The 27,993-nt window shown below is 43.9% G+C and overlaps 1 protein-coding gene across 2 annotated transcripts; it reads left to right on the top strand.

Moving 5' to 3' along the window:
* The first annotated feature begins 529 nt into the window (after nt 1–529).
* eif2ak3 (eukaryotic translation initiation factor 2-alpha kinase 3) lies at nt 530–27,993 on the top strand. Of its 2 annotated transcripts, none has more exons than XM_082516180.1 (18): nt 530–1,245; nt 9,438–9,567; nt 15,956–16,150; nt 16,280–16,410; nt 16,605–16,872; nt 17,009–17,174; nt 17,272–17,397; nt 17,654–17,776; nt 17,880–18,109; nt 19,483–19,595; nt 20,927–21,049; nt 21,460–21,609; nt 22,076–22,625; nt 22,734–22,907; nt 23,127–23,300; nt 23,407–23,508; nt 24,204–24,266; nt 25,368–27,993. In XM_082516180.1, the coding sequence occupies exons 1-18, from the start codon at nt 944–946 to the stop codon at nt 25,548–25,550; spliced, it is 3,303 nt and encodes a 1,100-aa protein (XP_082372306.1). In that variant the 5' UTR covers nt 530–943; the 3' UTR covers nt 25,551–27,993. The 2 variants fall into 2 exon arrangements, with proteins under 2 accessions (XP_082372306.1, XP_082372307.1); XM_082516181.1 differs by lacking the exon at nt 530–1,245 and adding an exon at nt 1,465–1,742.

The raw sequence follows: 27,993 nt of genomic DNA, 5'->3' as shown, positions 1-27,993 counted from the left end.
ACCCTTATGTACAATACATAGCTAAATTCGTCTTTTGTATATTAAATGCTTTGACATGTTTATAATAACTTGTGTAATATATATTTATAACACAAAAAAATGTTCTGTAACGTCATGGAGAGCTTTGAGCTTTTCGCCTGTGACTTGAGTTATAGACATTATGTCATTGTTATCTCTGTGTAAATGAAACTGAGAACGATAACTCGTGACCAGGACCAGGAACTGCACCGATCTTCTATAGCCACGTTGATGCTTTCATGTTGGCTGTCTTGACAACAATTCATGAATGACAGCCTAAATGTCGAATCTAGTTGTTCCATTCAGTCACCCAGGACGCAAACTGACCAATAACGTCCCTGCCTGTCAGACCAACCTGTGTTCTTGGTTAGAGGACGTCAACTCGGACCAATCACAGCTCCGCTACGGAATTCGCCATCGAGGACATTTTTGCGTCACCTTTTGCTCTGGTCGTCGGGCAGCCGTCAATGCGCCTGCGTGGCTGTGACAGACAGCGGATTAGCCAATGCAGTACACTGTTTGGGAGGCTGGGACTTCCTGAGCCCACCTCTTTGAGTGACAGATGGGTAGTGCAATAGTATTCTGCTTAGTGTGCGAGTCTAGATGATTGACAGCAAATTATCCAACGAGAGGCGGATACATGAATTTTTAACAAACTCGGCGATTCCACTAACCAATCCTAGTGTAGAAACAAGGCGGGATTCAGCGTTACCAAGGCAAGTCGAGTCCAGTATAAAGGCAATAACATGGTTTCCCAGTGGCTGTTTATGTTTACTTAAAGAACATCTCCGAAAAGGGCGTTTTAGAAGACACAGCTTTGATTTCTGTTTTAACTACAGTTTTTTTTGGACCTTAAGTTTTTTTATGTTAAGATTTACAAGGCCAGTGGCATGTAAATCTAATCACTAATGTGCCAGTCTCACAAATGGAAAGGGGGTTTCACTTTGGAAACGTGAGCATTTCCCTGGTGCTCCTCTTGTTGCTGAAAGCGCTTATCGGATTTGGGACTTCGCAAGCTCAGGGCTCCACCATCGGGAGGGTGCCGCTGTCCACAACCGGGGATTCAGGTTCGACCGCGGGGCAAGATGGTGCAGGAGTCATGAAGCGTGGCTTGGAGAACGTAGGCACCTCGGTCATTGGAGCAGACGTTACCGTGGAGGACGACGACAATGGGTCAGAGGCAGACGAATCACATGGAGAAAGTAACGGAAGCGTCAGAAAGACGAGGTAATTATAGAAACAGCTGCCAACTGATAGTAAGTAACTACACATTAATTATATCGCAACACCACTCTAGCGCCTACAAAATAAAGACGACCCCTAAAATAACAAACACACAAACTAGTAACGCCTCCCTCCCCCAATGTATTTGTAAAGTCATTTTAAACTTATTACTTTTTTTGTCAAGCGACACTTCTTGTTTAGTATTCCTCCGCCGAAGCGGCGCATTCCGAAGTTGCTGGGGAACTAGTTGTTTGTGTCCACTTTGCTCATAAACCTCGTTTTACTGCGTGTTATAATATGCAGCCTTACAAACGGTGCCAAGAAAATAATGCGACAGAAAGGTTAAGTGGAGTGTCACAGCGCAGAACAGGAAAATGAAGCGTTTGTGAGCGAGTTTGGCTTCGTGTCCGATAATGGACGCACACCGTAGCAGATGCGCTAATGCCCCGCTAACTAGAGCTAGCTGTTTTAATGTATTTATCTGGTGTCGGCAGTTTTAGGTAAGTTGCTAACATGTGGGTTACATGTCAGGGCAAAACGCGCCCCAGATAACTGACAGGAAAGTTTGGTGTACGACGAATAGCTTCTTCTTGCAGTTTATGGAGAAAGTGGCTTTTCTATAGTCTGTTGTTATTTTCCAACCGCGAAAGGGGAACACGTTATGAGCTGAAATGCCATGGTTGCTGGAACTTTTGATTCTCTCTGCGGAGAAATACAGGCAACTATGAGCACATGCGCTCTGCCGTCCTAAACCCGGTTGAGTTAATCCGAAAAGCGATCTGAAAGCAGCCCCAAGTTACATTGAATGGAATTTATGTTCCAAGTGAAGATGCAGCTGCTGCTTTCTTTGCAGATTTAAATGCAAGATTCGTTTATTATAAAACGATAGAGCAGGATAACAGCGGTAACTGGTGACGTCCCCCTCCTGTCTGCAGATAATCTGCATCACATTTACATGCACCAGTCTGTTTATTATGCTCTTAACCGTTGAGTTGGACACTTTGCATAAAGCGTTTGTGTTGATCTTAGCGGTTTAAAGCTGTAGCAAAGTGGCCCCGGAGAAGATACATGTAAAAGTATGCAAAATGACAAGCTGTTGTTTGTTTGACAGAAGGAGCTCAGGTTTGCTACACCTTGCTGCTGCTGCTGCTGCTGCTGCTGTGGGAGGGAGGGCGGTGTCTCAGACGCACCTGAGACCATGCTGCATGTCAGTGCTTTAACCTCAGACATAAAATACAACTCTAACGTGTTTAGCGCAGTTACATTTTCACATAACACCTTGAAAAGGCATGCGGCACTGCTGAGAAAGTCCCCTGGATGCCGCCAGTGAAAAGTTTACAGTCTGACACAGACCACATGTTTACCCAGTCCTGTTAGATTACTGCTGCTGCTGCTGCCCAAAGTGAGATGCAGTTCTCGCTGCATCTCACAGTGGGGAGGGCATTGATTTTGTCTTCCTTGGTAAACAGTAGGTTTGACGCCCACCTTAGATGTTTGGCGCAGTGTGTTCCTTTTCTGTTCTTTCATCTTATTTTTACCTTTACAAGTCCATTACACCCACTTTTTGAGTGTAATATAGCTCCTTGAATCAGGATTATATCAGCACGCTTTCTTGCTTTAGGTATCCAAGGTCCTGAGGTCCTGTAATAAATTATTCCCTATGTATTATTCTGAATACGCTGTCTGTTTTCCTGAGGGAGTCATAACATCGAAAACCTTGTTAGAGTCGAACCTTTTGAAGATGCGCGGTGTCGTTTCATCACCTTAATGTTCGAGCTTGCTGCCATTGTATCTACTTGACAGCTGAAACGCAGCGTGCCGCCAATTTTCTGCCAACCTTTTTTACACCCCAGGCTCACTTTAAAGTTTTCTGACAAGACCCGAAGCACCGCGTGCTAGCCCTGGGTGTTCGAGGTGCTATATAAACAATGCTCTTTCACAGCAGGGGGCAACTCGGCATGCTGTGTAGTCTGTCCCGCCATACTCAAGTCAAGAGGTGTAGTTACTTGGTTGGGAAAAATGAAAGATTTCCCAAAATCTTTCAGAGTACTGCCGCACTCTTTTTTTTTTTTTACACCCTGCACAAAGCCACAGTTTTACCAGGGTAAACTCGTGGCACGAGGGCAACACAAAAGCTCCTGCCTGGCATCTGCCGTACAATATCAAGATGAACGTAATTAACAGGTAGAAGCAGAATATTCCCCTGCCAGCCACCTCAGCTGCTGCAGGAAAACTCCTGAGCGTTCACCCTGGTGCTGGTCACACCCTTCCACTGCTCGCTTTCTCCCTGCCGTGTCACACTCTCTACTTGCTTTCTGTTCGCTCTCTTACATATTTCCAGGCTTTTTCGCCACAAACTACCGGCTTTTTTCTTTTCTGTTTTTTTGTCACCTTATATAAATAAGTCTTTTGAGCAGTATGTTTAGAAGTTGTGGACTAATGGTCTCTCGACTTTAGTAGTTGTTGTTTGTAAGGTTTTGTTTTTCCAGGGTTACAGCGCAGCAAGCCCGACCACACCAGTCTCTCCTTTGCATTTATTCTCTTTGTCTCTCGCCCTTGAATTTAAGTCTCCCCCTGCTTCTTCTCTGACACCCCTTATCCTCACACACACGCTGCTTTTTAATGTCATCCCTTGAGTATACACTGCCGAGTGCTCCATTTGCATCTGTCCGCCTACAGAGTTGTTGCTGAACTTTAGAAATGTCACAAGAAACAAAAAAGAGTGATTTTTAGGTAGGTTTCTCTTGTAAAGGGGCTAATTTAACTAAAAAAATAAACAAATAAGAGGCGCCTTAAATGTCAGAAAACACATTTTCAGGAAGCGTGGAAATTGCCTGTTTTTAAAGGAAGTTGTTTGAAATGTGTTGCTTATATTTATAATAGCGACAGTGAACTTGTATTTGGTTAAAATGAATGTGAAACGGTGAAGTTGAACATCTCCCACCGTTAATTAGGTCAGCTTTTTGAAAACATTCTGCGACCTTTTGGGACTTTTACCTGCTTGACTTTCCAAGTCAAACAGACCCTGTGGCAGTAAGTGGCACCCTGTACTGCTCTGGATTTAACTACTCTTTCTACTTTTCAAGCATCCCAGTAACTTTAGTGCTTTGTTAAGAACATCATAACTCTCACATCTGGATCCCATTTTATATAAAGTATAATAGATCTCGAGTAAAGACCTGCTTTTCTTTTTGTTGTTGTTGTTTTCTTCTACTTCTGATTGAGATTTGGGAGTCGAGCACTTCAAAGGCAAACTCTTGAAAACCAGTCAGCGCTCAGATGTCAGCGTTTTTCAATTTCTGTCATTTATAAAAGCCCCTCCTTCCACTTCTCTATCCTGTAATCTATAAATATTGTAGATGTTTGCTTTGATCCGGCATTCAGCGTGCGACGAGCCTGCTGTTGTGTCGGCTGTCGCTTCACCTTTAACGCTTTCATCCTCGTGCCGTAAACGTCGCCCTGGAGACGTGGTGTTTACGTCTGTCTCGGCGCACGTATATGTGTACATATAGGATTTAACCCTTTAGTGTGTGTATATGTGCGAACCGTGTGTGTGTTTGCCCTGCCAAGTTTAAAGCCTCTGCCAGCAAGTGCTCCACGGGGCCCTTCAGCACCTTCGGGAGCACTTGGAGGTGAGAGGACAGCAGCTCTGTTTGAACGTGCTCCCCCGACTGCCCCCTCCCCGCCCCACCCACCCTCAGGGCCCCGTAGCTGCAACAGCTCTTCTGGGCCGCCGTGCTCGCAGGCTGGCTCCCACCAGCCTACTGCTTAGCAACAGCCAATCGGCCAAGCTGGGCGACTTGGCGGCCAATTGCGTCGTAGACGGGCTGGTGCTCAGAATTTGAGTTGACTGCACGGGTCTGGCTATAGTTAGGTAAAGGATGAAGTGAAGAGTTTTTATTTTTTTTCATTTTCCTCACATTGTATCTTTAGTCTGCTCTGTGTAACCAGGGAGCTGCTGAGTGCGTTTTAATAATAGACACTACTGTCCCCAAAAATAACAGGTCGCGATGAAGCTGATTGAACTCCATCACTGGAGAAGCTCGTAATTGATCGCTCAAAACTGGCTTCTTTAAACCCGGCACTTGTTTTCCTGCAGAGGTCTGAATATATAACTCCACTTACCAAGCTCACAGTGGCTTTAAACGAGCTTATATAAGATCTTTTTACCTGTTTTATCCTCATTGTCCGTTCCTTATGTAACCATGTTTTGTTTTTTAAGTGCTGCCTGGTGCTTTTTAATGCTGACCTTTAGAGTCTTTGTGTCTGACCTCCTGAATTTCTCTGCACTTGATGAACACAGTCCGAGATCATAGAAGATGCTCGCATGTACAGAGGTAGAAACTGTAAACAGTCTTTTGAACGTGTGACTGCTTGACAGCAGTGTTGTTCGAATCCGATTATCAGAATGAGTGAATTTATTAGGTCAGTGGCTATTTCGGTAAGTCGGCAGGACCCCCGTCTAGCAGCACTGCAGTATGGGTGGGGCAGAGGCAAAAAAAAAAAAGGTGCGATACTCTGAGAGAACGGGAGCGAGAAAAGGAGGGAGGGGAGGATGAAAACTCCAGAGTTGGCTGGTAGTTAGCAGGACCACGCTGTCTTGTTTTCACTCTCAACAGCTCCTCACTGCTTAGCAACAACGAATCACATCCGCGGATCGGAGCTGCGCCCCAGCCAATCGGGCGGCAGGAGCGTGGCGCCATAGAGTTTATATTTTACCACGTGTGAGGCTGGAGAGAAGAGCGCACTTCTGCAGGAGAGAAAAGAGGAGGAGAGAGATAGTGACACTTTTAAATGGTGTGTGTGTGTTTTTATGCTTGTACTAGAAGTTGTTTTTTTTTCCTGTTAAAAAACCACACCCTGTGCTCTCTGTGCTGCACTCGCCATGCATGTATGGCCAACTATTCGCCACAGCTTTTCCACTTGAGGCCACTGAAGGCTTTCTCCTGCTGGGACAAAGACCTACAAACATGATCACTTGTTTATTTAGCAGGTCCAGGGACAGTTATGTAAACCTTCAGATCACATTAATCTGTGATTAAGCTCTGGTGTTATGTGACCTTTCATGAAAGATGTCACCTTAGGGTAAGTGGCATTTTGATGTCATGTCAAGCACATTTGCGACACCCTTTGCTGTCTCTTTTGAAGCGGCCAGCTCTGCTTGCATTGCCGTGGTAATCGACAATGTCATATTTAGAGCTTTTCTGTGGCGTTGCCCGTCAGACAGTGCACTGTTTAAAGGATTGCACATGACCCATTTTTTTTCCTTTCCTCCTGCTGGTGCAGCTGTGTTGGTATTGGGTGCGGCCGGCTCAGAGCTGCATCCATAACTTTCTCACCACGTGCTCCCCATGCTCTCATATTTTTTTTTTTCTCTGCCTCTCAGTGGCTGTGAGTTCGGCTGAGCGGCAGCAGCGCGGCAGCAGAACTCCACAGCCCGGGCTGCTTTGCTGTTGCATGGTTACAAGCATCCGTGCTCCGCCATTGGCTCGAAGTCCGCAGAGCTCGCCACCCATTGGCTAAACGAGCAGGGAAAAACAGAGCTTCCATTGGCTGCCGGGACACGGCAGGCTTGCTGGGATTGGCCCGGTTCGGCGGTTCCTCGCATCCTTGGAGACTCAGCCTGTGTAAACATCCTGGTTGTTTCCTTCAATGGGAGTGTGTTTACCAGCAGCTCAGCTTTGCCGGTGTGAGCAGACTGAGGCCGAGCGTCTCTGAGGAGTAGAGTCTTGCGAGAGTGAGGCTAATTGGCTCCCTGCTCCGCCATACGCTCTGTGATTGAAGAAGCAGTCAGGACTATTATGACACTTTTGACAACATTACAGGCGAGGACACTAACAACCCCCAGTGTGTTGGCAGCCTCACAACACTCTCTTTCCCTTTTTTCTCCTTTTTTTTAAATTTTATTTTATTTTGCTCAGTCTCCATTCAAACATACTCTTCAGTGTCTCCACCGCCTGCGTCTGTCACAGCTGGCAGCAGCAGCCCCACAGGCTACATGTTATCCCTTTGGTGATGAGCAGTGCTGCAGCGTCTCAGGGCTCAGACGTGGAAAATAAATTGCCTCCAGCTCTAAATGATACAGTAGGGCTATTTGTTTTGTGTCACAGTTTTTGGTTAACTGCTATTTTCGTAGCTGCTCCCTCCCCCACAGCTCGTTTTCTCCATCTCTATCCTGGTACCTAAGTTGTAAAATTAAGTGCCTCCCCCAGCCCGCACCCTCAAATCTACTCATTCTTATCCTTTATCTGGAGTACAAAGAGTCCACAAAAGCCTTTGATCTCCCTCGCCGAGTGAAATTCTTATATCTCCTGATTACTCTTCTTCCATCTCTGAAGTTGAACTTGAGCGACTTCTTCATCACTTTCTACATTCACAGCATGACTCCGTGGTGGTGGGGGCGGGTCTGGCCGAGCGAAGGCCGCCGAAAGCTTCCGCCTTCTCAGAGACTCGACTGCTTAGCAACAACCAATCAGCCAAATATTTTTGGCAGGGTCTCGCAGCCAATTGAGAGAGTGAGAGCGGGCTTTAGCGCTCTGTTTTTATTGGTGGCTTGGAGGATTTAAAAAAAGAAAAGAAAAGAAAGAAAAGGAAAAAAAACAATGTTTTTCTCAGTACGCTACTCTTGAGCGCAAGTGGCGAAGCTGATAATGCTCGGAGCAGATTTGGGGGAGATAATCTTGGCTTCGATAGGCCTGAAAGACACATGGCCCATTACTGTTAAGTGATCTTATTTGCATTTTTATGCAGACTTGCAGTCTTGCTGCTCCACAGCGGCGCGTGCAGCTCCCCGTGAATGTGTCAGCGACTGCGGCGTAACAGAAGAGAAACCTTCCTAAAATTGATTTGCACTCTCAGAAACAATCAATTTGTAAGTTGTCCAAAAGCTTTAACATCCTCCAACATGCTCCTTCCCCTTCATGACTGAAGACTGTTCGATAGCAGAAATCAATAAGGCATTATGGCCAATCATTAGCAGTCTAAGTGATAGATGCAGTGGATGATGCTATTATTAAATGTACTCAAGCTAGTTGATAGATGTCACTGTGCATGTAAATGAACCAAACTGGATGTGACAGCGCAACACGGGAAAGTGAACACATAATATTGTAATATTGTATTCACTAGTTTCCCTCAGCAACTTCTGTCTAGTTGCCCTTGAGGGAGATGGTTGAAATCCCAGTGTGCTCTGGTGGCCAACAGAGGGAAGCTGCCTCGGTCCCAGCTGTGTGGATGTGAGAGCAGTGGGTTCTCAGAAACTGCATGTGTACACGGCAGACCCTCACCAGTTAAATAAAGCTAAATGCCCTGTTGACAGCAGCTCCTCGAGACGGATACAGATCAATAGCTGGGATGTTGCCCCCACCGGAGCTCTGGACATGATTGACAAGCAATGCGGCAGAAGACCTAAGAACCGAGTCGAGGGGTGGGGCGGGATGTCTCAATAATGTTTCAGTCAGGCTGTTACTAGGAAAATGAGAGGAAAAAGAAAACAGAGTTGTTATTAAATATTGCTGCGTTTGCACATCAATGGGGAATAAAAGTACTTTTATTATTATTTTTCTTACCTTAGATAAAGTAATTTGGTATAGCTATAGAGCTGGGGGATGATTACAATACTATCATAACAATAATTTATAAAATCTTCTCTCCTATTGGTGAAAGACTTTAGCCCCTTTGACATACTTGATAGATATGATAAACCATAACTGAAAATTCATGGTTTCACACAGTCACAGTGTGTGTGGTACATATGGTGATCATCCTCTGTAGTTAGTATGCCCCCCACCCCCCAAAAACTAAAACAAAGGGGTTTGTCATGGCACAGATGTGCTGTTAACTGCTGTTGAAGGTCACCTTGATTCCTAAACAAGTGCAGACTAGAAAAGAGAAGACACCCCTTCACAGTTTGCCCTTTAGTGTCTTATCTGTGAAGGGGTTAGAACACCCCCCCCCCCCCCCCCCCCACACACACACACACACACACACTTATAGGACTGCATTAAAGGGCAACGTCGGCTTTAATGTCTTTTGAAATTTAAAATCAGCTCGCAGAGTGCTCATGAGTGCACAGACGAGCCTTAAGCAGTCTTTTCAACAGCGGTATACCGGCGCCCTTGTGTTGATGTACGGTGATAGCTCTATGAACCCTCATTTGGAAAGTATTTCAAAGTATGTGTATGTTCTATCCACAGGTCTCTGGTAATCATCAGTACCCTGGATGGACGGATCTCTGCTTTAGATCCTCACAACCAGGGCAGGAAGCAGTGGGACCTAGATGTCGGTTCAGGTTCCTTAGTGTCCTCCAGCCTCAGCAAACCTGAGGTAAATCCATGTCTTTGTTTCCCTACTTTCTTTTCATTTCAGTGGAAAATAGGAGGAAAACTTAGCTTTAGTCTGACTAAATGCCACTGCAGGAATTAAAATTTAAATACCAGCCTTAAGGAATAAGCAAAGGTCAACTTAAGCCACTTACACAGGTTAAAACACCTTTGTTTGTGTTATTAATGTCTACTAAAAGATGATTTCCAAAATCTACATGTCAGGGGGAGGTTAAGGATGCAGTCTCATCTCTGTCTCTTCCTCAAAACAAACACTGTCCCTCCTGGCTCTCTCTCTGCAGACTCCAAGACTAGTAATTGAACTCTCTGCACTTTAAACAGTCAAGCAAGGGTTGTTGTTGCTTACATACATTTCATATGTACACACACACACACACAGCGCAATAGACACCAGACATGCTTCACACCCCCGCGTAAATCTGAGAGTAGCTGATTCGCCTGGAGGATTAGCCTCTTTGTTGACTGTAGTAGTTTACACATACAAGCACAGCAAGACCCTCGCCTCTACATGTATACTGAAGCTTAAACCGCCCACACAGACGTGCTGAAAGTGAAGTGGAGCCCAGAGCGAGACCAGAGTGTTGCATGCTAGAAACATGCCCATGGTTCACTTTGATGTGGACTCGCTCTCTGCGAGAGTTTTGCCTCAGGGAAAAAGCCTCTGATACTAACAAGGGTCTGGGTGGCTGCTGAGATCAGTTTAATGTTAGTCTGCTGGTGCTGGTAGAGCATGTCTGAATGTAAGGAACTCTGACTGCTTCATTACTGAGGTAACAATAACAGAGCAATCCAGACGTAGTTCATTAAGTTTAAAACATTTCTGATATCCTGTTTTTCTAGGGGTCGCGTTGCAGTTTGCTGTAAATGTTTCCTAGAAATTTCTTTGATTATGTGGTGTATAGCACAGATATATATATGTATTTATTCACCAAATGATAAAGGAAATACAACTGGTGTAACAGTGTGTATAAAATGAAAGTGTAAAATAAGCAGCTGCAGTCCCAAAATAGCAATTCAGAGTTACTCACTGTGGGAGACTTTCATTCAAATATTTAAGGACCTTTCATAATGAAGGGTGAAGTGATACTCAAGCATGTGTCATTCAGCCTGAAAAGTCTGAATGACACATGCTTAATTTTCTTTTTGGTTCCAGCTTTTAAAACTACAGCTGCTGACTTCATTGATTAGTAAAGCTACAATTAGAAGAAGGGAACTAATCACTGAAATCAGCTGCTATAATGCTGGGTTGCATTTCAAAGGCAGCCTTTAGACTCGAGCATCTCGTGGGCATGTGGTTGAAACGTGCCGTCTGTGAGATTTGGAAAATGAATCGAGCTTCATTACCATTTTCTTTCAAAATCTGGGATTCTTGCAAGTGTGGAGAACCTCTAGAGATTCTGTGATGCACATACAGTATGTACAGTATGCATAAGATAGCTTCTCCACCAGCGTCATCGGAATCAACCCTTTTAAATTTAAATGACTCGATGTCCTGCATGGTTCTCTGCACGCTGAGGAGAATCAATTTTAAATTTAAATTTAAATTTTAAATCGAAATTGTTTATTATTCACTTATAAAACTCAGAAACTGGCAAACTATGTAAAGAATGTTTTCCAGCTGGGTTGACGATGTATGATGTTAATTTGGTTTAACGTGTATTGTTTACAACATTAAATGAGTTGCGCAGTTACAAAGGCTTTTAGTTCTCTCATAAATGAATGCAAACTTTTCTAAATATAAAGAATTAAAAGCAGTTATACTCACTATAACAGTATGCTGACACTTCATAAGAAGTGTCATGAAATTCATGGGCATGCACACATGTAACATCCTCCTGTCATCTTCCAGTGTGCTTCTGTTGTGATGGAGTATGGTGTGTGTTTGTGTGCTTTCTTTTTTCACCTGTTGGCTTTCATTTGGCTGACGGAGCGGAACGAGGAGAGATGCCTGTCAGCTCTGAACTCGGTGACTTGCTGCGATGTGACGTCACTTGTTGTGATCTGTCGAGTGTGGGCTGTTTGTGTTTTTGTTTTGTTTTTCGTTTGTTTTTGTGTGTGTGTGTGTGTGTGTGTGTTGGTGTTGTTTGTTTTTTCTAATATACTTTCTAAGTTTTAATCCAGCCTTACCCTCTCTGTCCTTGTTTACCTGTGATTCCTCTCTCTCTTACCCTGGGGTGAGGGGGTGTGGGTGGGGGCAAAGGCAGGTGGGAAGCATTGCCAGTTGCTCCTGCAACCTCTATTTCCCCCCCCCCCCCCCCCCCCCCCCACCTGCCTGCCTGCCTGTCGGTGGTGCTTGCCGGGTCCCTGAGACACCACTCTGCTCAGTGATCAGAGGCTGGGGGGTTGGGTCTCATGCTATACTATTGGCTGGCCTCCACACACCGGGCCGGAAACAACCAGTCGCCTGCTGCATCTTGTAGAGTGTGTCTTTTTTTTCTTTAAGTAATAAAATGAGGGACAGACCCACAAACAGCATTGTCTGCAGAAAAAGCAGCCATCACTTCAAAAAGCAAAGTTACCCCTGAGCTTAGAGGGGGGTTCAAGTGTGTGTGTGTGTGTGTGTGTGTGTGTGTGGGTGTGCGCACATTAGACAGTAGAGTCGGTGCCAATGTGGAGTGACTCACACAGGGGGGTGGGGGTGGGGCTAAAGGAATGAAGAAAGAAGAGGTTGGGTGATTAGGGAGGTGAGGTAATGCCTCAGAGCAGAGATGATGTCATCACATAATAGACACATGCTCACTCCAACACACACACACACACACACTCTCTCTGCTGGCATGCAGTGCGAATGAATGAATTGGGAGAATTTGATTGATTACAACACGGGGACAAATACTCGCAATAAATCTCCCAGAGCCGCCTTCCAGCTGCTCTGATTTAGTTTTGATTGTTTTGCTTCGTGTGTTTTATCTGAACCCGCGGTGTTAGCGTTTCTCTCGCGCGGTCGGTCTGCCACCTTGAAGTAGAGCAGTAGCCTCGTGGACCAAACATGGCATATTAGCGGTGGGTAAGAGGGGACACTGTTTGACAGGCTCACCGGAGCGTAGGCAGCAGCTTACACACACAAACAATTGCGCACATTACGGCTCCCCACACTCCCCCCCCCCCCCACCCCCCCACCCCCACCCTTAATCTGCCCCCCACGCCCCGGGGGTGGAATATGATGGTATGATCAGTGACATCAAATAATCATCAAGCACATTTGGATGAATGCCTTCATGAAGAAGTGGTTATATAAAGAAAAATGATAACTATAATTTGAGCGTGCACGCTGGAGGCTGGATGTTTCTTTTAGCCAGTAGATGAGTATCTTAAATAAGTGAATGGCTCTGGTCTCTCAGTAATGGTGCATATTTTTCCTGAATGAGTCTGTCTTATAGCTCTTTAAAGATTAATAAGCTCTTAAAATTCATAGTAAATGAGGCACAAAGAGAAGGAAAACGTTTGTGCTGAGAAGTCAGTTTTTTGGGGTTTTTTTTAAGTTAACTCTTGAATATTTTATCACATCCTACAAATTAAATGCATTTAATCTAAGACCTTGTTATTTTAATAACCAATAGTTTGACTATAAAAGATACTGAAGCTCTCTCACAAAAATAGACCAGGGCAAACACAGCAGACAAAGACATGGGAACAAAACAGATTGTGGAGGTGGGATGTTCATAAGCATCACTTGATATCTTTATACTTTGGTGATCATATAATCAAATACGAGTTGGCACAGATTATAAAATTACTTTCCCATCCTTAAAGCTTTTTTTACTTTTCGAATAATCTAATTCCAACTGTAGAGCGACAGACTGTTATTTCAATCAAACATATTGTGAGTTATAGCGAGATCTCTGTAATCCTTATGGCTCAGATTTTAATTGGCAAATTTTCCTAACAAATATATATCAAGGTCGACTGAGTGGTGAGTAATACCATGAATCTCTGATAATGTTATGCGGGTCTGTTGCCAAAAACATCAAAATTTGTGACACTGCCAGCTGGTTTGTAGGAAGCTTCCCTTATCAACATCGTGTGTTCATCTAAATCTGAATATTTCCAAATTAAATAATGAAAGCGTATTTAAAAAAAAAAAAAAATTACAAATACATTAAAATGTACAGTTTCAGATCATTGTAGGCAGCATACCCCAGTAATAAAAAGAGAGCTGTTAGCAAAGTCACTTAGCTGTAAATACCTTAAGAACTCAGCTCAACTCGTCTTAATCGTTTAACTGCCAGCTTTAAGTGCCGTTCATCATTAGAGAGTTGTCAAAGTAAATCACACCACAAAACTCCTGATTCAGTTCAGTTTAATTTTATTTATATAGTGCCAAATCACAACAACCGTTGCCTCAATGCACTTTAGGTTATTAGACCAAGACCCTATAACACCTTACACCTAATACTGAGAAAACACTGAAAACCCCAACAATCAGATGGCCCCTATGAGCAAACCCTTTGGCGACAGTGGGAAAGAAAAACTCCCTTTTAGCAGGAAGGAACCTCTGGCAGCCAGAGATTAATAATAACAAATGATTAAATGTAGCATGGTGCATAAAGTGAGTGAAACACAAGGTGCACACTCAGTGATACCTGATAAAGGAACCCCGAAGGAGCTCTAAAGCTATACCACTTGAGATCTAATGATTTTTAAGCCCTGTTAAATATTAGTTAAATAAATAATTACATTTCTAAACAATAATTAGGCATCTCAGCTGGGTCCTTAAAGCTAAATTTACTGTGATAATGCAGAAAAAAATATGCTTAAGCACTTTTTAAAAAAGTTATTTACAAGTAAAAGCCACTGGAGAAAGTTTTACAATAAGTCTGAGATAATGATAATGTGATTGACTTTCAGTAATTTGCTGAGCTCGTGGTTTGTAGGACAGTCACTCAGAGTACATATGGGGACCGTGTTTCTGACTTAGAGGACATTGACAAGATGAACAGCTGAGATGAAGCTAACTGGGCTGGATCAGAGAGATGGATTAAACCATCGGGAGCAGGATGACTCATCCACGGCTATAAGAATACCCCCCACCCCCGGCTGTAAAGCTCCTCAGTAGTACCAGTGTGGTGGGATGTGATGGTCAGATTGCTAACCCTTCCTCCTTTCACTTGCTAAATTTATCCCCATCTTGTGTCTAAACCAGCCCCTCCCTCTGAAAGAAAAGATGACATCACCGCTTCTCCTGCCTGTGCTCTCTAATAAATCAAACTGCCACACGTTGCTCCCCGCTGGCATTTTTCTTAATCCGCCACAAAGCTCTGACTTTTTTCGAGTCTGATAGGATTTCCGAAGCAAGGCTACTGACTGATTGGTTGCAGTTTTAACCTCAATAGCACCTGTTTAGCATCAACAAGGCCAAGAATTGGACCCAAAACTGCTGTTATGTCACTCGTGAGTTTGTTGATAGAAGTGAGTCACAAGTTGGACATCGAATGAAAAAGACTCTCTTTTGACAGCTAAATCTGCAGAGGTTAAATCAGGATTAGGCTCAGGGTTTTGGCAATGATGTCATCCTTGTTGAACCAGCACCTAATAGAGCGCGCGCGCGCGCGCACACACACACACACACACACACACACACACACACAGAGTTGAGGGTAGCACACTTTTATAAAGATTTGAGTTAATTACTCCGGCTTTGAGTTGTATAATGGTTCCACGTCTGTGGATTGAGTCCAAGCGTGTGGAGGCCGGAGCTGCTGCTGTGTGGGTGGATGTGTGTCGGCCAGCACTGTCTGTGTGGCAAAGTGTTTTTGTGTTTTTTAAGGATTGTCTTTTTAAGCTGGGAGAAAAGAAATAAAGAAATACATAAAAACTGCTAGTTTAAAACAGCCGTGTGTACGAAAGGAAAACTGCGTGGGCCAAAAAAACAACATTCCTAATGAATCATTTTGTTTTTAGTGATTTGTCTGTGTGGCATTGAAACACAATGTTAGAGGAGTGCTGGTAACTTATGCAGCAGCTCTAGAGCTTTTATAGTATTTGTAAAAAACAAACAAACAAAATTTATACATATAACCCCAATGAATTTTTTTTTTTAGTTTGTTTTATTGGTAGTGGCGTTTTGATAAATTGTCGCTCATTGTGGTTTTATACAGCTGCCACTTGTGGGGGCTCACAGGCAGTTATTTTGTTGCCAAACTCATAACAAATATAAACATTGTCCCAATTTTGATTAGCAACGCTGACCTGGCAATTTAGAGACTGAATTTAAGATGCTTATTTTAAAAAATATCAATATAAGTCATTGCCACATCTTTTCTGTTTTCAGAAGTTCCTTTTATTTTATTTAGAGCGGTCTTCTTCTAGAAACCAAAACTAACCTGACTCTGCGTTTTGTTTTTTTGTTTGTTTGTTTTTTGTTGTTGCAGGTGTTTGGCAATAAGATGGTAATACCTTCCCTGGATGGTGCCTTGTTTCAGTGGAACCGGGACAGAGAGAGCATGGAGGCAGTGCCTTTCAGCGTCGAGTCCCTGCTGGAGTCGTCATATCGCATTGGAGAGGACACAGTCCTGGTCGGGGGGAAATCCCTCACCACCTATGGCCTGGGGGCCTACAGTGGCAAGGTCTGTGAAACAATTTCAAGAACAACCTGATAGGACAGGTTAACACGTGTCAAATCTATTAGCATACTAACCAGTCCGGCGCAGTAGGATAACCGACTTTTGTAATTTCCCCCCTGTTGCTTTCCTCAGCTTCGGTACATCTGCTCTGCGGGGGGCTGCAGTCGCTGGGAAGAGGACGAGGTGGAGACCGAAGATGTGCTCCTGCTGCAGAGGACTCAGAAGACTGTGCGAGCCATCAGGCCTCGATCGGGGATGGAGAAGTGAGTCAATCAAAGCTAATTCACAGAGCAGCTACTGACGTTGTTTTTATTAACAAAGTTGGCTATAAAGTCACTAACAGTAGTGAACAACAAGCAGTAGTAAGTAGAAGGAAACCACAGGGTAACATGAAAGACCAGAAACGTATAAGGCAGGGATTTTTATTTAAATCATGCATCTTCGCTGTTTGTGCAAGGTGGAACTTTAGTGTCGGAAACTTTGAGCTGAAACTCGTTCCGGAGATGCAGCCTGGAATTAACTTCCTGGAGGGCGAACTAGCAAATGGTGACAGCTGGAAGGAGAGTCAGTGGGTCATCGCTGATGAGCCAACAGAGAAACGGCAGGCCGAGAACCACCAGAATCAAAACCAGCATTTGGACCTAGTTATCAAAGTGTCTGTTCCTGATTGGAAGGTCATGGCTTTCAGCACCGGGCCTGATGCACAGCTGGTCTGGGAACATCAGGTTAGATGCTTAAAATAAATCCTCTGGTCACTTATTTATTAGCGAGTTTTAGTGCTTTAATGGAGTTCAGTGCTTCATGACTTTGACTGTGGAGCTCATTAAAGTATTTCTACTCATTCTCACGTGTGTCGTGTAGTTCTGCACTCCCATCGCCTCAGCTTGGCTGGTGGGGGGTGGTAAAGTTACGCCAATCAGCCTGTTCGACGACACCACCTACAGCAGCCAGTCCAAAACAGAGGAAGACGAGGAAGACGAAGATCCAGAGAAAGCGCGGGAATCTGCAGAGTCCAGTGTTTACCTAGGTAACTTCTTACACATGTATACAGACGCTTCACTATTCCTGTAAGGGTTAGGAACCAGTGATTGTGGATAACCGTGTTGACTGTTGGTTTTTTTTAGGGATGTTTCAGGGGCAGCTCTACCTTCAGTCATCGGTAAAAATCACGGAAAAATTTCCCTCCAAAGCCATCGGTTCAGAGAAGGACATAATTCCACTACCCACTGTCAAATGGAAGCCTCTAATACGTAAGTTTGCAGCACCAAAGGGACTAAATTCATGATTACATGCAGAGTCAGGGCAGAACGGCCAAAGCCCATCTTTAAGAACAAAGTTACACCATGTTCCAAGAAGTATTTGATGTCACGTGGACACAATCTATCACCATGCTCCCTGTAGCCCAAAGCTTTGCCCTTCATTCTTCATCGTCCAAAACCTTTTATTCCATATTGATCAGTCTTTCTTGTGAGATACAAGAAGTTATTCATCTTGTCCTTGATGCAGATTCTCCATCTCGGACACCAGCTCTGGTCGGCTCTGATGAATTCGACAAGTGTCTAAATAACGACAAGTTCTCCCACGACGAATACAGCAATGGAGCCTTGTCCATCCTCCAGTATCCATACGGTAAGAGTTTAATTGTGCAATGTTACTCCGTACGCACATTCTAGCTGTTAAAGTTGAAATGATTTGAAGTGGACTGAAGGATTTTTGCTTCTTCTTGCTCCAGACAATGGCTACTACTTCCCCTACAGCAAGCGTTACCGAGAGAAGCGTGACACCGCCATAAGTCTCATAAATGGAAACGGGGCAGGAGGTGAGAATCGAAGAAGAAAGGATCCCGTGCTGCTATTACCCTGGTGGAAGGAGATTCTGGGCACCATCATCTTTTGCATTGCCACCACCACTTACATTGTACGCAAGTTTTTCCACCCTCCTGCTCCTGTGGCCTACGTGAGGGTAAGAGCCAAGACACAGTCCGCAACATTAATGCCGCACCGACGGTGCCTACTGGTCATTATGTTTGCCGTGTAATGTTTGTAACATTTTAGATCTTTTGTCTCAATTTTTTTCACAATTACTGTTGCAATAATGAGCTGGTATGGATGACAAAATGATTTCTTCATCAGGAAACATCCATGTTCTTCCACTTATCTAGTTCAGGGTTCCCAGGGGCTGGAGGATGGATAGCTTGATTGCTTAAAAAGTTAGTTTCAAACAAAAACTGGATACTGTTAGTTTTACTGTGTGATCAGAAAGTGTTCAGACTTCCTTATGAAATCTAAAAAAGATTATCTTCCCTTTTAATTTCTCTGAATCACTGTATGTTTATTGAGGTAGACTTGTGGAAATTCATTTCGTTGGATGTCAGATACCTTGCTGTCTAATAGGCTCACAAATGCAAAAAGCCAGTCATTAGTTTGAAAGAAAAGCCTGCTGAGCTGATGGACAGCTTTGTGTCATCACACAGATCTGGGAAATGCTGCAATGCAGTTTCAGCTGGATTAAAGATCCCAAGAGGAATATTTAAAAGGATAAAAAAATAAGCAGTGGGGGAGAAGAGCCTTGGTAAAAGAGTTCATGGAGAAATTGAAGGTCACTTTGTCTGAACTCCAGTGATCCTATGTGAAAATGTGAGAAAAATCAGAAGGACAATCATCACTGCAGCACTCCACCAATCAGGATTTTTTTAATGATTGTTGGAGTGCTGCAGTGAGTGGCAGGGATTTTGTCATGGTGGAAAGACACAAGATTGAAAATGTGACTGACCTCAATTCTGTCAATCTGAACCAGTTCATCAACAGTAGCACAGCAGGTAAACCCAGTGGTGGCAGCAATGTGCTTCACGGCTGTTTTTCTGCAGAAATGACAGGAAAACTAAAGCTAAACTGTGCAAAGGGCAGCGATACTTTCAAGAAAGAAAACTAGTTTTGCTTTAGTGGGGCCTCGTACCTGACTTGAAACTCGCCTTTAAACAGAACAGTGATCCTAAACTTGCAGTCAACATCATTGATTACTCTATGAATGTTTCTCTGCCAGGCCTGATTTGATCCCAGTCGAACTTTTAACACCTGAACCCAGCTGTTCACTCACAATCCCCATCCATGCCATCCGAAAGCAAGAAACAGGGTCTAGTGTCTATGTGGGATACTTCTTTTTGTTTTCATGTTTATAGGGGTTAGCTGTATACATTTCCACCTTCTTTTTCTTGCGACTGTTAAATCTTTAAGTGTTTCTTGCCCAATACGCCACAAACAAGGTAAACTTGTTGTTTGTTTGTTGTTTGTCGTGTTTGTAACGTGTCATTTTTGTCATCCTCCTGTCCCTAAAAGCAACGGAAAGAGTCGGAGACACAGTGCCAGACAGACAGCAAGTTTGACCTTGAAGTTGTGGAATCCAAAGAGCCGGTTGCCATGGAGACCCGTTCCAGCGAATATGTATCCAGGTAAGGCGCACCGTTAAACAAAACGTGTCCCGTGTCAAAAATATTTGCAATGATTCGGGAGAACTTCACTTAGCAATGTGCCGGGAGTGCTCTGTACAGTTCAGTCAGATGCCAGCATCACTTTTTCAAGGTGTAGCTACAGATTCGGCTCTGTTACCATGGTGACCAGTGGTCTTCCAACCTGCCTTGATAGGACAAGGCAGAGATGGGCGATATGAATCGTAGTAGTTCATGATTGGGTAACTCAGCTGTTTGGCATCAAATGAAAATGGCCTCGGTCCCCTCAGACCGCACCCTACAACAGCAGCATCTGCCTCAGGGTCAGAGTGTCGTTTTACATCACTGTCAGGACATTGTCAGAATTTCTAAATATGATCAGGAGCCGTAATTTATGGGCTGCCGCTGCCCTCCCGCAGTGTGATCGATGAGGGTTTTTGCGTGTTTACATCTGTGAGCCTCACCCTCCTGGAACAGAAGTGAAAACTGATTTTAATCTGCAAATTTCTGTCCTCTTGGTGTCACCACTTGCACATTCTCTTCTTTTTGATCCACCCGAAAATGACAAACACCCCACCCCACCCCCTCCCCTTCCTTCAAAGCTGCTGCTGCTTCTGCAGTCCATGCAAATCACTTTTGCCGAACAACTTTCCTTAAATAAAACCGGCGGCTGTTGCAGCAGCTGCGGCGGGCATGAGTCAGGATCATTAGGAGGCAGATTGGGATCAGGAACCTTGAATCGCATGCTGCCCACACACATCCTAATAAGAGCCTTTTAATCCCCCTGAGCAAACCGAGCAGGGATGTTTTGACAGGGTGGAGGGGATGGAGTCGGTGTGCGCCTGTGTCTTACGCAGCAGTAAACACAATGATTTTGCATAAAAAGAACTTTATAATGATCCTTGCTGGAACTGTTTGACGTGCCAAACCGTGAGATACATGTAATATGCAACACTGTGACAGCTGTTGCTTTAGTTTAAAGGCAAGCTATGCTTGCTTTTGAAAACTTCTGCAACTGCAAATAATGTCTTCTCTTTAAGAGATTAAGTGGGAAGTAAACCTGCCAGAAAGTCATAAAGTTTAAAGTTTCTCTTTGGTTTGTAGAAATGTATTTTTGCTGACCTTAAAGTGGAGTGTGGCCAAGGCAGTGAAAAAACAAAGCACTTATCTTACACACTGGTTGTAATTCCCTCTCTGATAATTGGGATTTATAATTTAAAAGGCCTCCTTCTTGGTCTTTTTTTAAATTATCAGAGATCCAGATGATAATTTTAAAGCACTTGGAGGGCCGCGAGTCGTCTTTCCACACTGCTAACCAAAGTGTCTCTCCTCAGGTACCTGACAGACTTTGAGCCAGTGCAGTGCCTCGGCCGCGGGGGGTTTGGCGTCGTGTTTGAAGCCCGCAACAAAGTGGACGACTGCAACTACGCCATCAAAAGAATCCGCTTGCCCAATAGGTAGCGCATCTCTCGCTAGGCTGCGCCAGACTTCCTTAGCTGGAGGCTATTAGCTCTTCCTTTATCTCTGTTTTCTCTAAAGCTGTTAAACTGAGTTATGTAAGCAGCAGCCCACTGGTCTAAACACAGAAACCCATGCAGAGGAAGCTGACATTTCAGAACAAATATTATCTGTGCGCTATAATTTATGCTGACAAGCATGGGTAATAAATGTTTAGCTGCAGTAGCTCTGTGTGTTTTTGTTCTACATAAATAAGCAAAAGTGGCATTATAGTTTGATCCTCGTGTGAAAGGGGCTAATTATTTTCAGGCCTGCTGTGCTTATTCAACCTTTGGTGGAGACTTGTGGCTTATTACAACCTCAGTGGGGGTTTTTTTTTTTTTCATTTTTTCGTTTTTCTGTCGTTCAGGGAGCTGGCCCGGGAGAAGGTGATGCGAGAGGTGAAGGCTTTAGCAAAGCTGGAGCACCCGGGGATCATTCGCTACTTCAACGCCTGGCAAGAGAGCCCTCCTGAGGGCTGGCAGGAGGAAATGGACCAGAGGTGGCTGAAAGATGCAAGGTGAGCCAGATGTTTTTAAACCTTTTGTAGCTCAGCTGGCCGAACCAGCGTGCGGACATCCAATGAAAATCTAGCTGTCCCCTCTGGAATCATTAATTAGTGACATTTGTGACAAATGGTGCACCACACATCTTTATCCCACTTGGCTAATTTGATTCACAGATGTTAAAATGCCACGGGATAAAAAAATCTTGTGCGCATTAAAATTGAGTATTTAAAATTTAATTTGATGTCTGCTGTGTGCTGCTTTTAATTGCTTTGGTGGATATGTATTGATTAGAACCATGTAATATTACTACTGTGCTGTTTTTACAGCTCACATGACAAAAATCTGAAAGAGCTACATTGAAAGCACCTTCTGCCTGTTGTTCATGAGTCCTTATTTAACTGCTGAAATGATTGGCACACATCTTCTGTTTGTCTTGCATCAATATTGGGAGAAACAACAATCCTTTTTCTCTTTCAGTACCACTGACTGGCCAATGAGCTTCCTCGATCACATGGAGGCTCTGTCAGTCAAAGTACCCGTGTCCAGCTCAGTGTCCCCTGTCCTCAACCCTCAAGGAGATGCTCATGAAGCATCAGCCAAAGATCATGTGCTGTTTTCCAGCAGCACAGGCAGCATTGTGGGCTTTGGCACCAACCTGTCCTTCCCCCCGCTGCTGGGCCACGACAGCCTAATGTCTGAGAGGGACAGCCAGGCCGACCCTGACGCGTCAGACACCCCCCACTCGTTCGAGCTCTGCCCTCCCCGCGGTCCCAGTGACTGCACTTCCTCTTCCTTTGATATTGTGTTCGAGGATTCGGGCTGCGATCGAGATGCCGACGCAGACACGGACTCTGCCTCTGGCCCAGCCAGTCCTGGCACGGTGACGGAGAAGAACAGTTCGTCCTCGTCACACACCAGACGACAGGAATCTGTCCCCCCCGTCTCTTCCTCTCCTCCTCGGCCAACCTCGCTCGCCCTGGCTCTCCCCACAACACCTCCAAATCCGCGGGTTCAACCTTCACCTAAGGTTTGTGAATAGTTTTGGGTTCTTGTTTTTTTTTTAACAATATATCCACTGTTTTTAAGAGTGCAGTGTGAAATTGTAATGTGGTGAATCCTCTCGCCCCGTCTCCAGGTCTACCTGTACATCCAGATGCAGCTCTGTCGGAAGGAGAACCTGAAGGACTGGATGGCTCAGCGCTGCCTGCTGGAGCAAAGGGAGCACAACCAGTGTCTGGACATCTTCTTGCAGATTGCAGAAGCTGTCGACTTCCTGCACAGCAAGGGGCTTATGCACAGGGACCTCAAGGTGAACATGTACACATTGTCTGTGCGTGTGTGACCATCTAAATTCTGCAGCTTCAGTTAAGGAAGAAAAACTTTCCTTCAGACTTGACTGGATTAGAGTGTTGTGTGTTACTGTGTTTGTTTTATGGGCAGCATGTGAAGTAGAGCTTTGTAAACCACTCTGCTGTCGTCGTTCTTTGTGTGGTGCGCGTGATGTAACCTGTAACTGCTGATCCTGCAGCCCTCCAACATCTTCTTCACCATGGACGACGTAGTGAAAGTGGGAGACTTCGGCCTGGTGACGGCAATGGACCAGGAGGAAGATGAAGATGAACCGAGCGCCCTCACGCCTGCCCCACTCCTCACCCGCCACACGGGCCAGGTCGGCACCAAACTCTACATGAGCCCAGAGCAGGTGAGGAAGCGCCGTTCATTAAAGAAAAAAAACAACAACATTTAGTTCTTGGTTTCCTGCTTCTGCAGTCAAGACTAATTATGTGCTTTCCTTTTTGTCCTTGCAGCTCTCTGGAAACTCCTACTCTCATAAAGTGGATATATACTCTCTGGGTCTGATCCTGTTTGAGTTGCTGTATCCTTTCAGGACTCAGATGGAGAGAGTGAGGGTGAGTCAGAAAACACATATCCTTATAAACCTGGCTTATTATTACTTTATTTTAGGATCTGTAAAAGGGTTGTGAATTACATTGTAATTAGGTTTCCTTAACAACCAAGAGATTAATATTATTGTAGGATTAATTTGTATTTAACATGATCTAAAACTGGTTTGAGTTCCTTTGCAAATTGTGCATATTTGCTGTCTGGATCCTGTTAAACATCTCAACATCCAAAAACAATTTTGAGCTTAAAAAATAATGAAAAACATTTACTGTTCATCTTATTTACTTGTTCTTACTGAGCTGCAGCGCCTATGAAGGTTTGAATAAAATGTGTTGTGGAACTTTTGAAAAACGTAAGAAATGATTCAATGACCGGATGATTCGGATTGAAATGAAATGATCTCATTTTGGCTTCAGTAAGAAGCCCAGCTGGCCAATTGTGTGTAAGCTAGTGAGGCCGTTTATCTTCCTGCCTCCTACAATGTCATTATGTGTTGAGAAATCAAGAATTCACGATTGCTGATTATTGTTATTTCTCTCGTCGTTGCCGTTTGTTTATGTGTTGGCTTTACCCACGAGTGCTCACGTGAGGCATGCACAGGCAGTTTCTTAGTAGCCATGAAGTCTTTGTCTCAGCAACAAAGGACCTGGTAAGCCATTAGCACAGCTCGGCTCACAGGTGTTTACATCCTTTCTTCCAGACACTGACAGAAGTGAGAGTCCTGCGCTTCCCAGAGGTTTTCTCCAAAAACAATGTTCAGGAGGTGAGTTGTTATCTGCTGCCACCTAGTGGCTGTAAATATGCACTGCATCTGAGCCAGAAATGTAAGATATACAGGATTGGGAGGTTTCTTCTCATCAGTGGTGCCAGCAGGACTCCAATTCATAATTTGAGCTCTCTATAATAATATTAGGAGCCCTAACTCTAACTTTAGCAGTGCTTCATCTTCAAAAGCCTAAAAAAAGATTCTGTTGTCTGAGCTTATTTGCTTCCAAACACATAAAAGTTACTTTTGTCTAATTCCTTATTCACAAGGGGTCGCAACAGCGGGTCGCTACCCATGTTTGATTTGGGAGATTTTCACGCTGGATGCCCTTTCCTGACGCAACCCCCAAAGGATGACATCAGCAAAATCCAACACAGCCAGAGTGTCTATTAAGTGCCAGAAATGTTGGCAAATTAATTCGAAACAATCCAGCTTGCAATACATTTGCATCATAACAGAGGAAGCTGTCAAAATTAATCAACGAAAGAATCCAAGGGAATGTTGTTACAAGTGTTTAAGTGAAAGTCTTCTGTATGCACAATCCATGCAGGATTATAGCTTCTGTTGCCGCTAGCGCTTATAATGAAGTCAGTCACAGATTTAAATAGACTATAAAATAAATGAAAATCCGTTTGCACACTGAAAAGTTAAAAGCAGCATGACTCATTTGCTGATTTATATTAATACTCGAATTACAATTAGAATGACTTATTTAATCAAATACACAGATGAGCATTTTTTTTAAATTACTGCTCTGTATTAAGCATGGGACTGACCACCGAACTACAAACTGAGGCTGTAATTTGTTGTTTGTGTGGTCCTATGATCTTGTTTACCTGTTTTCTTTGTAATTAGATTAACATAATCCCAGAGCATAAGCTGTGATTCTCTGACACTGGAAATTACTTCTTACCTGAGTATCTCACTGTGCTAGTAGTAGTTCTGAGCCGTAGTATTTAAGTTGTTGTTGTTGTTGTTGTTTTTTAATTATTTAATTTAGTATTGTATTATTCTAATGTTTTTATAAGCAAAGCAGTTGAAGAAATGGATGATAATGTTATCTGACAGATTTTTACTGTCTGTTTCCTCCCTGTTTAGCTGGCCATGGTCCACAGCATGCTGTCACCGAACCCCAACAAGCGTCCCGAGGCGGCTGATATCACAGGGATGCCCCTCTTCCAGGAGCTCGAGCTGCCTTGCCGATTGGCCGTGAGGCAGCGCTCCCGCACTTACAGCGCCTCTTCGATGGGCCGCCCCTCACGCCAGACATCAACTAACTGAAAACCTTACAACATGTGACCCCCACCCCCACCTTGTGGTCTGCCACCCTACTGAAACCCCTCGGTGCCCTGCCATCCCATTGCGCTTCGGACACAATCACATTGAACACTAAGAACAGCAGATGTGCTGGATGGCGTCGCGCTCTCTTTACGGTAGTGAGGCACACATCCTGCACAGCTACGTTTCTTAGTAAATACACATGCCGTTACATTTTGTTGCCTAGGCTTCCAATTTTAATCTTGCTTACAAATGAAGGGATATTTTAAAAGCGACAGCCGTTCCGTAACGTTCACTGCCAGGCTTGGCTCGAGTGGTACTTAGTACTTGCGAATAATTATCAGTGGCTATTTTAAAACAGCCCTGATTACCTGACGGGCAGCGTTTACTGTATCCAGACAGCTCGGAGTAGACTCGGCTTGTGATTTATTTCGCAGTGTTTACCTGTGATTATCCTAAAGCGTTGCCGTTCTCCTGACTCTGACATGGCACACGTGCTAAGAACATGCTGCTTCCTCCCAACGTTCAGCCAGTGTTCACTCACTCACACTACACCTCAGGTATCAAAACCAAGAGGACACTCCAAAGGGGCCTTTGATGCTTGATCATCCTATCTACTAGTGATTTGTACTGGTCACTAGTACGAGCACTAATTGGTGTTCTGACACCCAACATGCCTGATACGGGAGACCAAAAAAAAGAGACCACTTTTTTTTTCCCTGTTTTTGTTTTGTTTTTTTAATGCGAGAAGGTGATGTGTTGCATAGAAAGAGTTTATGAGTCCTTTCCATCAGATATGACTTGCCTTTAGAAAGGGCCTTTGGCCCCTTCTGAATGAATGCTGAGCCTGTGGCTCTTGTCCTTTTGTATGTACCTGTTAGGAAAATGAAGGGGTGAATGAGAGTTTATCTGTGTAAATTCTACACAATGACTCTGAGGTGCTCAATCATTTTCTAACACCTCCTCTTTGCTCTCTGTACAGAACTGAAGAGAAAACCCTGTTTATATGCTTTTCTTTGTAATTCCTAAGACCAATCTTGTACATATTGTTGCTTGTAAATGGCTTTTTCATTAAGCTACTGTAAGATAGTGTGATATACTGTGAGAGAGGAAACAAAGAGGAGACGATCTCTGATAGCTGAATGTTACTGCGTGACCTCCAGAGACGAGATGATGGTGGTTGCCTCTTTGAAATTATTCTCAGTGTTTGTTTTCACACGTTAGGGGACCCAAGTGGAAGGGGTTTGCCGGAGGAGAATCTGCATGAACCAGAGTGCCATTTGAAAGTCAGTTAAGTGTACTTTTCTTCGACGGATAACTCGCCTCACGTTTTTGGAATTGTGCTACTGTGCTCCGACCCCATCCAGCTGGTGTTCCCAGTGAAGCACAAAAACACAAATACTGAGGTCTGCAGCCCTCCTGTGATGCAGAAAAATAGCATTTAGCTAATAAGTCGATACTGTCGATACCCCTCTACACTGTGTACTGGGGGACCTGGACCTGATGTTGGTTATGTGATCCACATTTTTTTTATGTGCATTAGAAGTGCTGAATCACATGACCCATTTGTAACTACACACTCACTAATTGTAACATGCTTTCAATGATTGTACTTTTTTAAGGCTCTTGTCTTTTTCTTTTTAAAGCACAGTTTTTTGATTATCTTCAGGGTTTTAGATTACTGTAAAATCCTGACCGTTACAGGAAGTCATAGTGATGTTTGCTCATCCATCCACTCGGCTCACTGAAGACAAGCCATTCATGTCCAAATCCAATTCTCTCGACGATGATTAAAACGAACTGTAAACCTACCACGACAGAGGTGGAAATTGCTTTAAGGACTGTATAAAGAAGGTGTTCTTTCGTCACACCTTTTGTAGACTAAATGTTTCATATCTGATTCAGACATTTGATTCAGGGCAAATTCTTCTAGCGGAGAAAACGTTTCGTCCCCTGTTTTAATTCCAGAGTGAACTGTGATTATTCATGGACAAGGATGGGGACTGTAATCACCTACAGCAGGAGATGGCTTGTCATCTTTATACCATTAATACTGAAAACAGCATTATAGAGTATTGTCAGAGGTTCTGCGCTTTTCCCTCTTTTCTGTCAATCCAAGAAAATGTGATTACAGTGTAGGTCTTCTCTCGCGCTTTGTTAAATCGTGTTTCTCCTCCTTCCACTCCAGGCGTCCGGATGGTTTCGTTGAAAAGTCAGACCCTTCTCCTCGGCGTCTGATCTCTCCTCCTAGACATGTAGTTGCGTGTTCTTGTGCACAACTCCCATGTTAAATTGTAAATATGTTCATTTGCTTTATTTATGTTTTTGATGCCGTGATCAATCCTTTTGGGGTTGGTGTTATTACAAATGCGCTTCATTCGATGGAGTGCATTGGAATATGATGACTTCTTAAAAGTCTAAATTTAATAAACTGTTCTATACCGTT

This window comes from Aulonocara stuartgranti (genome assembly GCF_965226115.1).
Source record: "Aulonocara stuartgranti genome assembly, chromosome: 19".
NCBI classification, from domain to species: Eukaryota; Metazoa; Chordata; class Actinopteri; order Cichliformes; family Cichlidae; genus Aulonocara; species Aulonocara stuartgranti.
The sequence above is the reverse complement of the archived record's forward strand: the minus strand, read 5'-3'. Positions and strand labels throughout refer to the sequence as shown.

Bases quoted from the DNA above. Each gene is read 5' to 3' on its own strand.
- eif2ak3 (XM_082516180.1), top strand. From the start codon at position 944: ATGGAAAGGGGGTTTCACTTTGGAAACGTGAGCATTTCCCTGGTGCTC. The intron at 18,110-19,482 runs GTAAGAGCCAAG...TGTCCCTAAAAG, and splicing joins CTCCTGTGGCCTACGTGAGG to CAACGGAAAGAGTCGGAGAC. The intron at 22,626-22,733 runs GTTTGTGAATAG...CCCCGTCTCCAG, and splicing joins GGGTTCAACCTTCACCTAAG to GTCTACCTGTACATCCAGAT.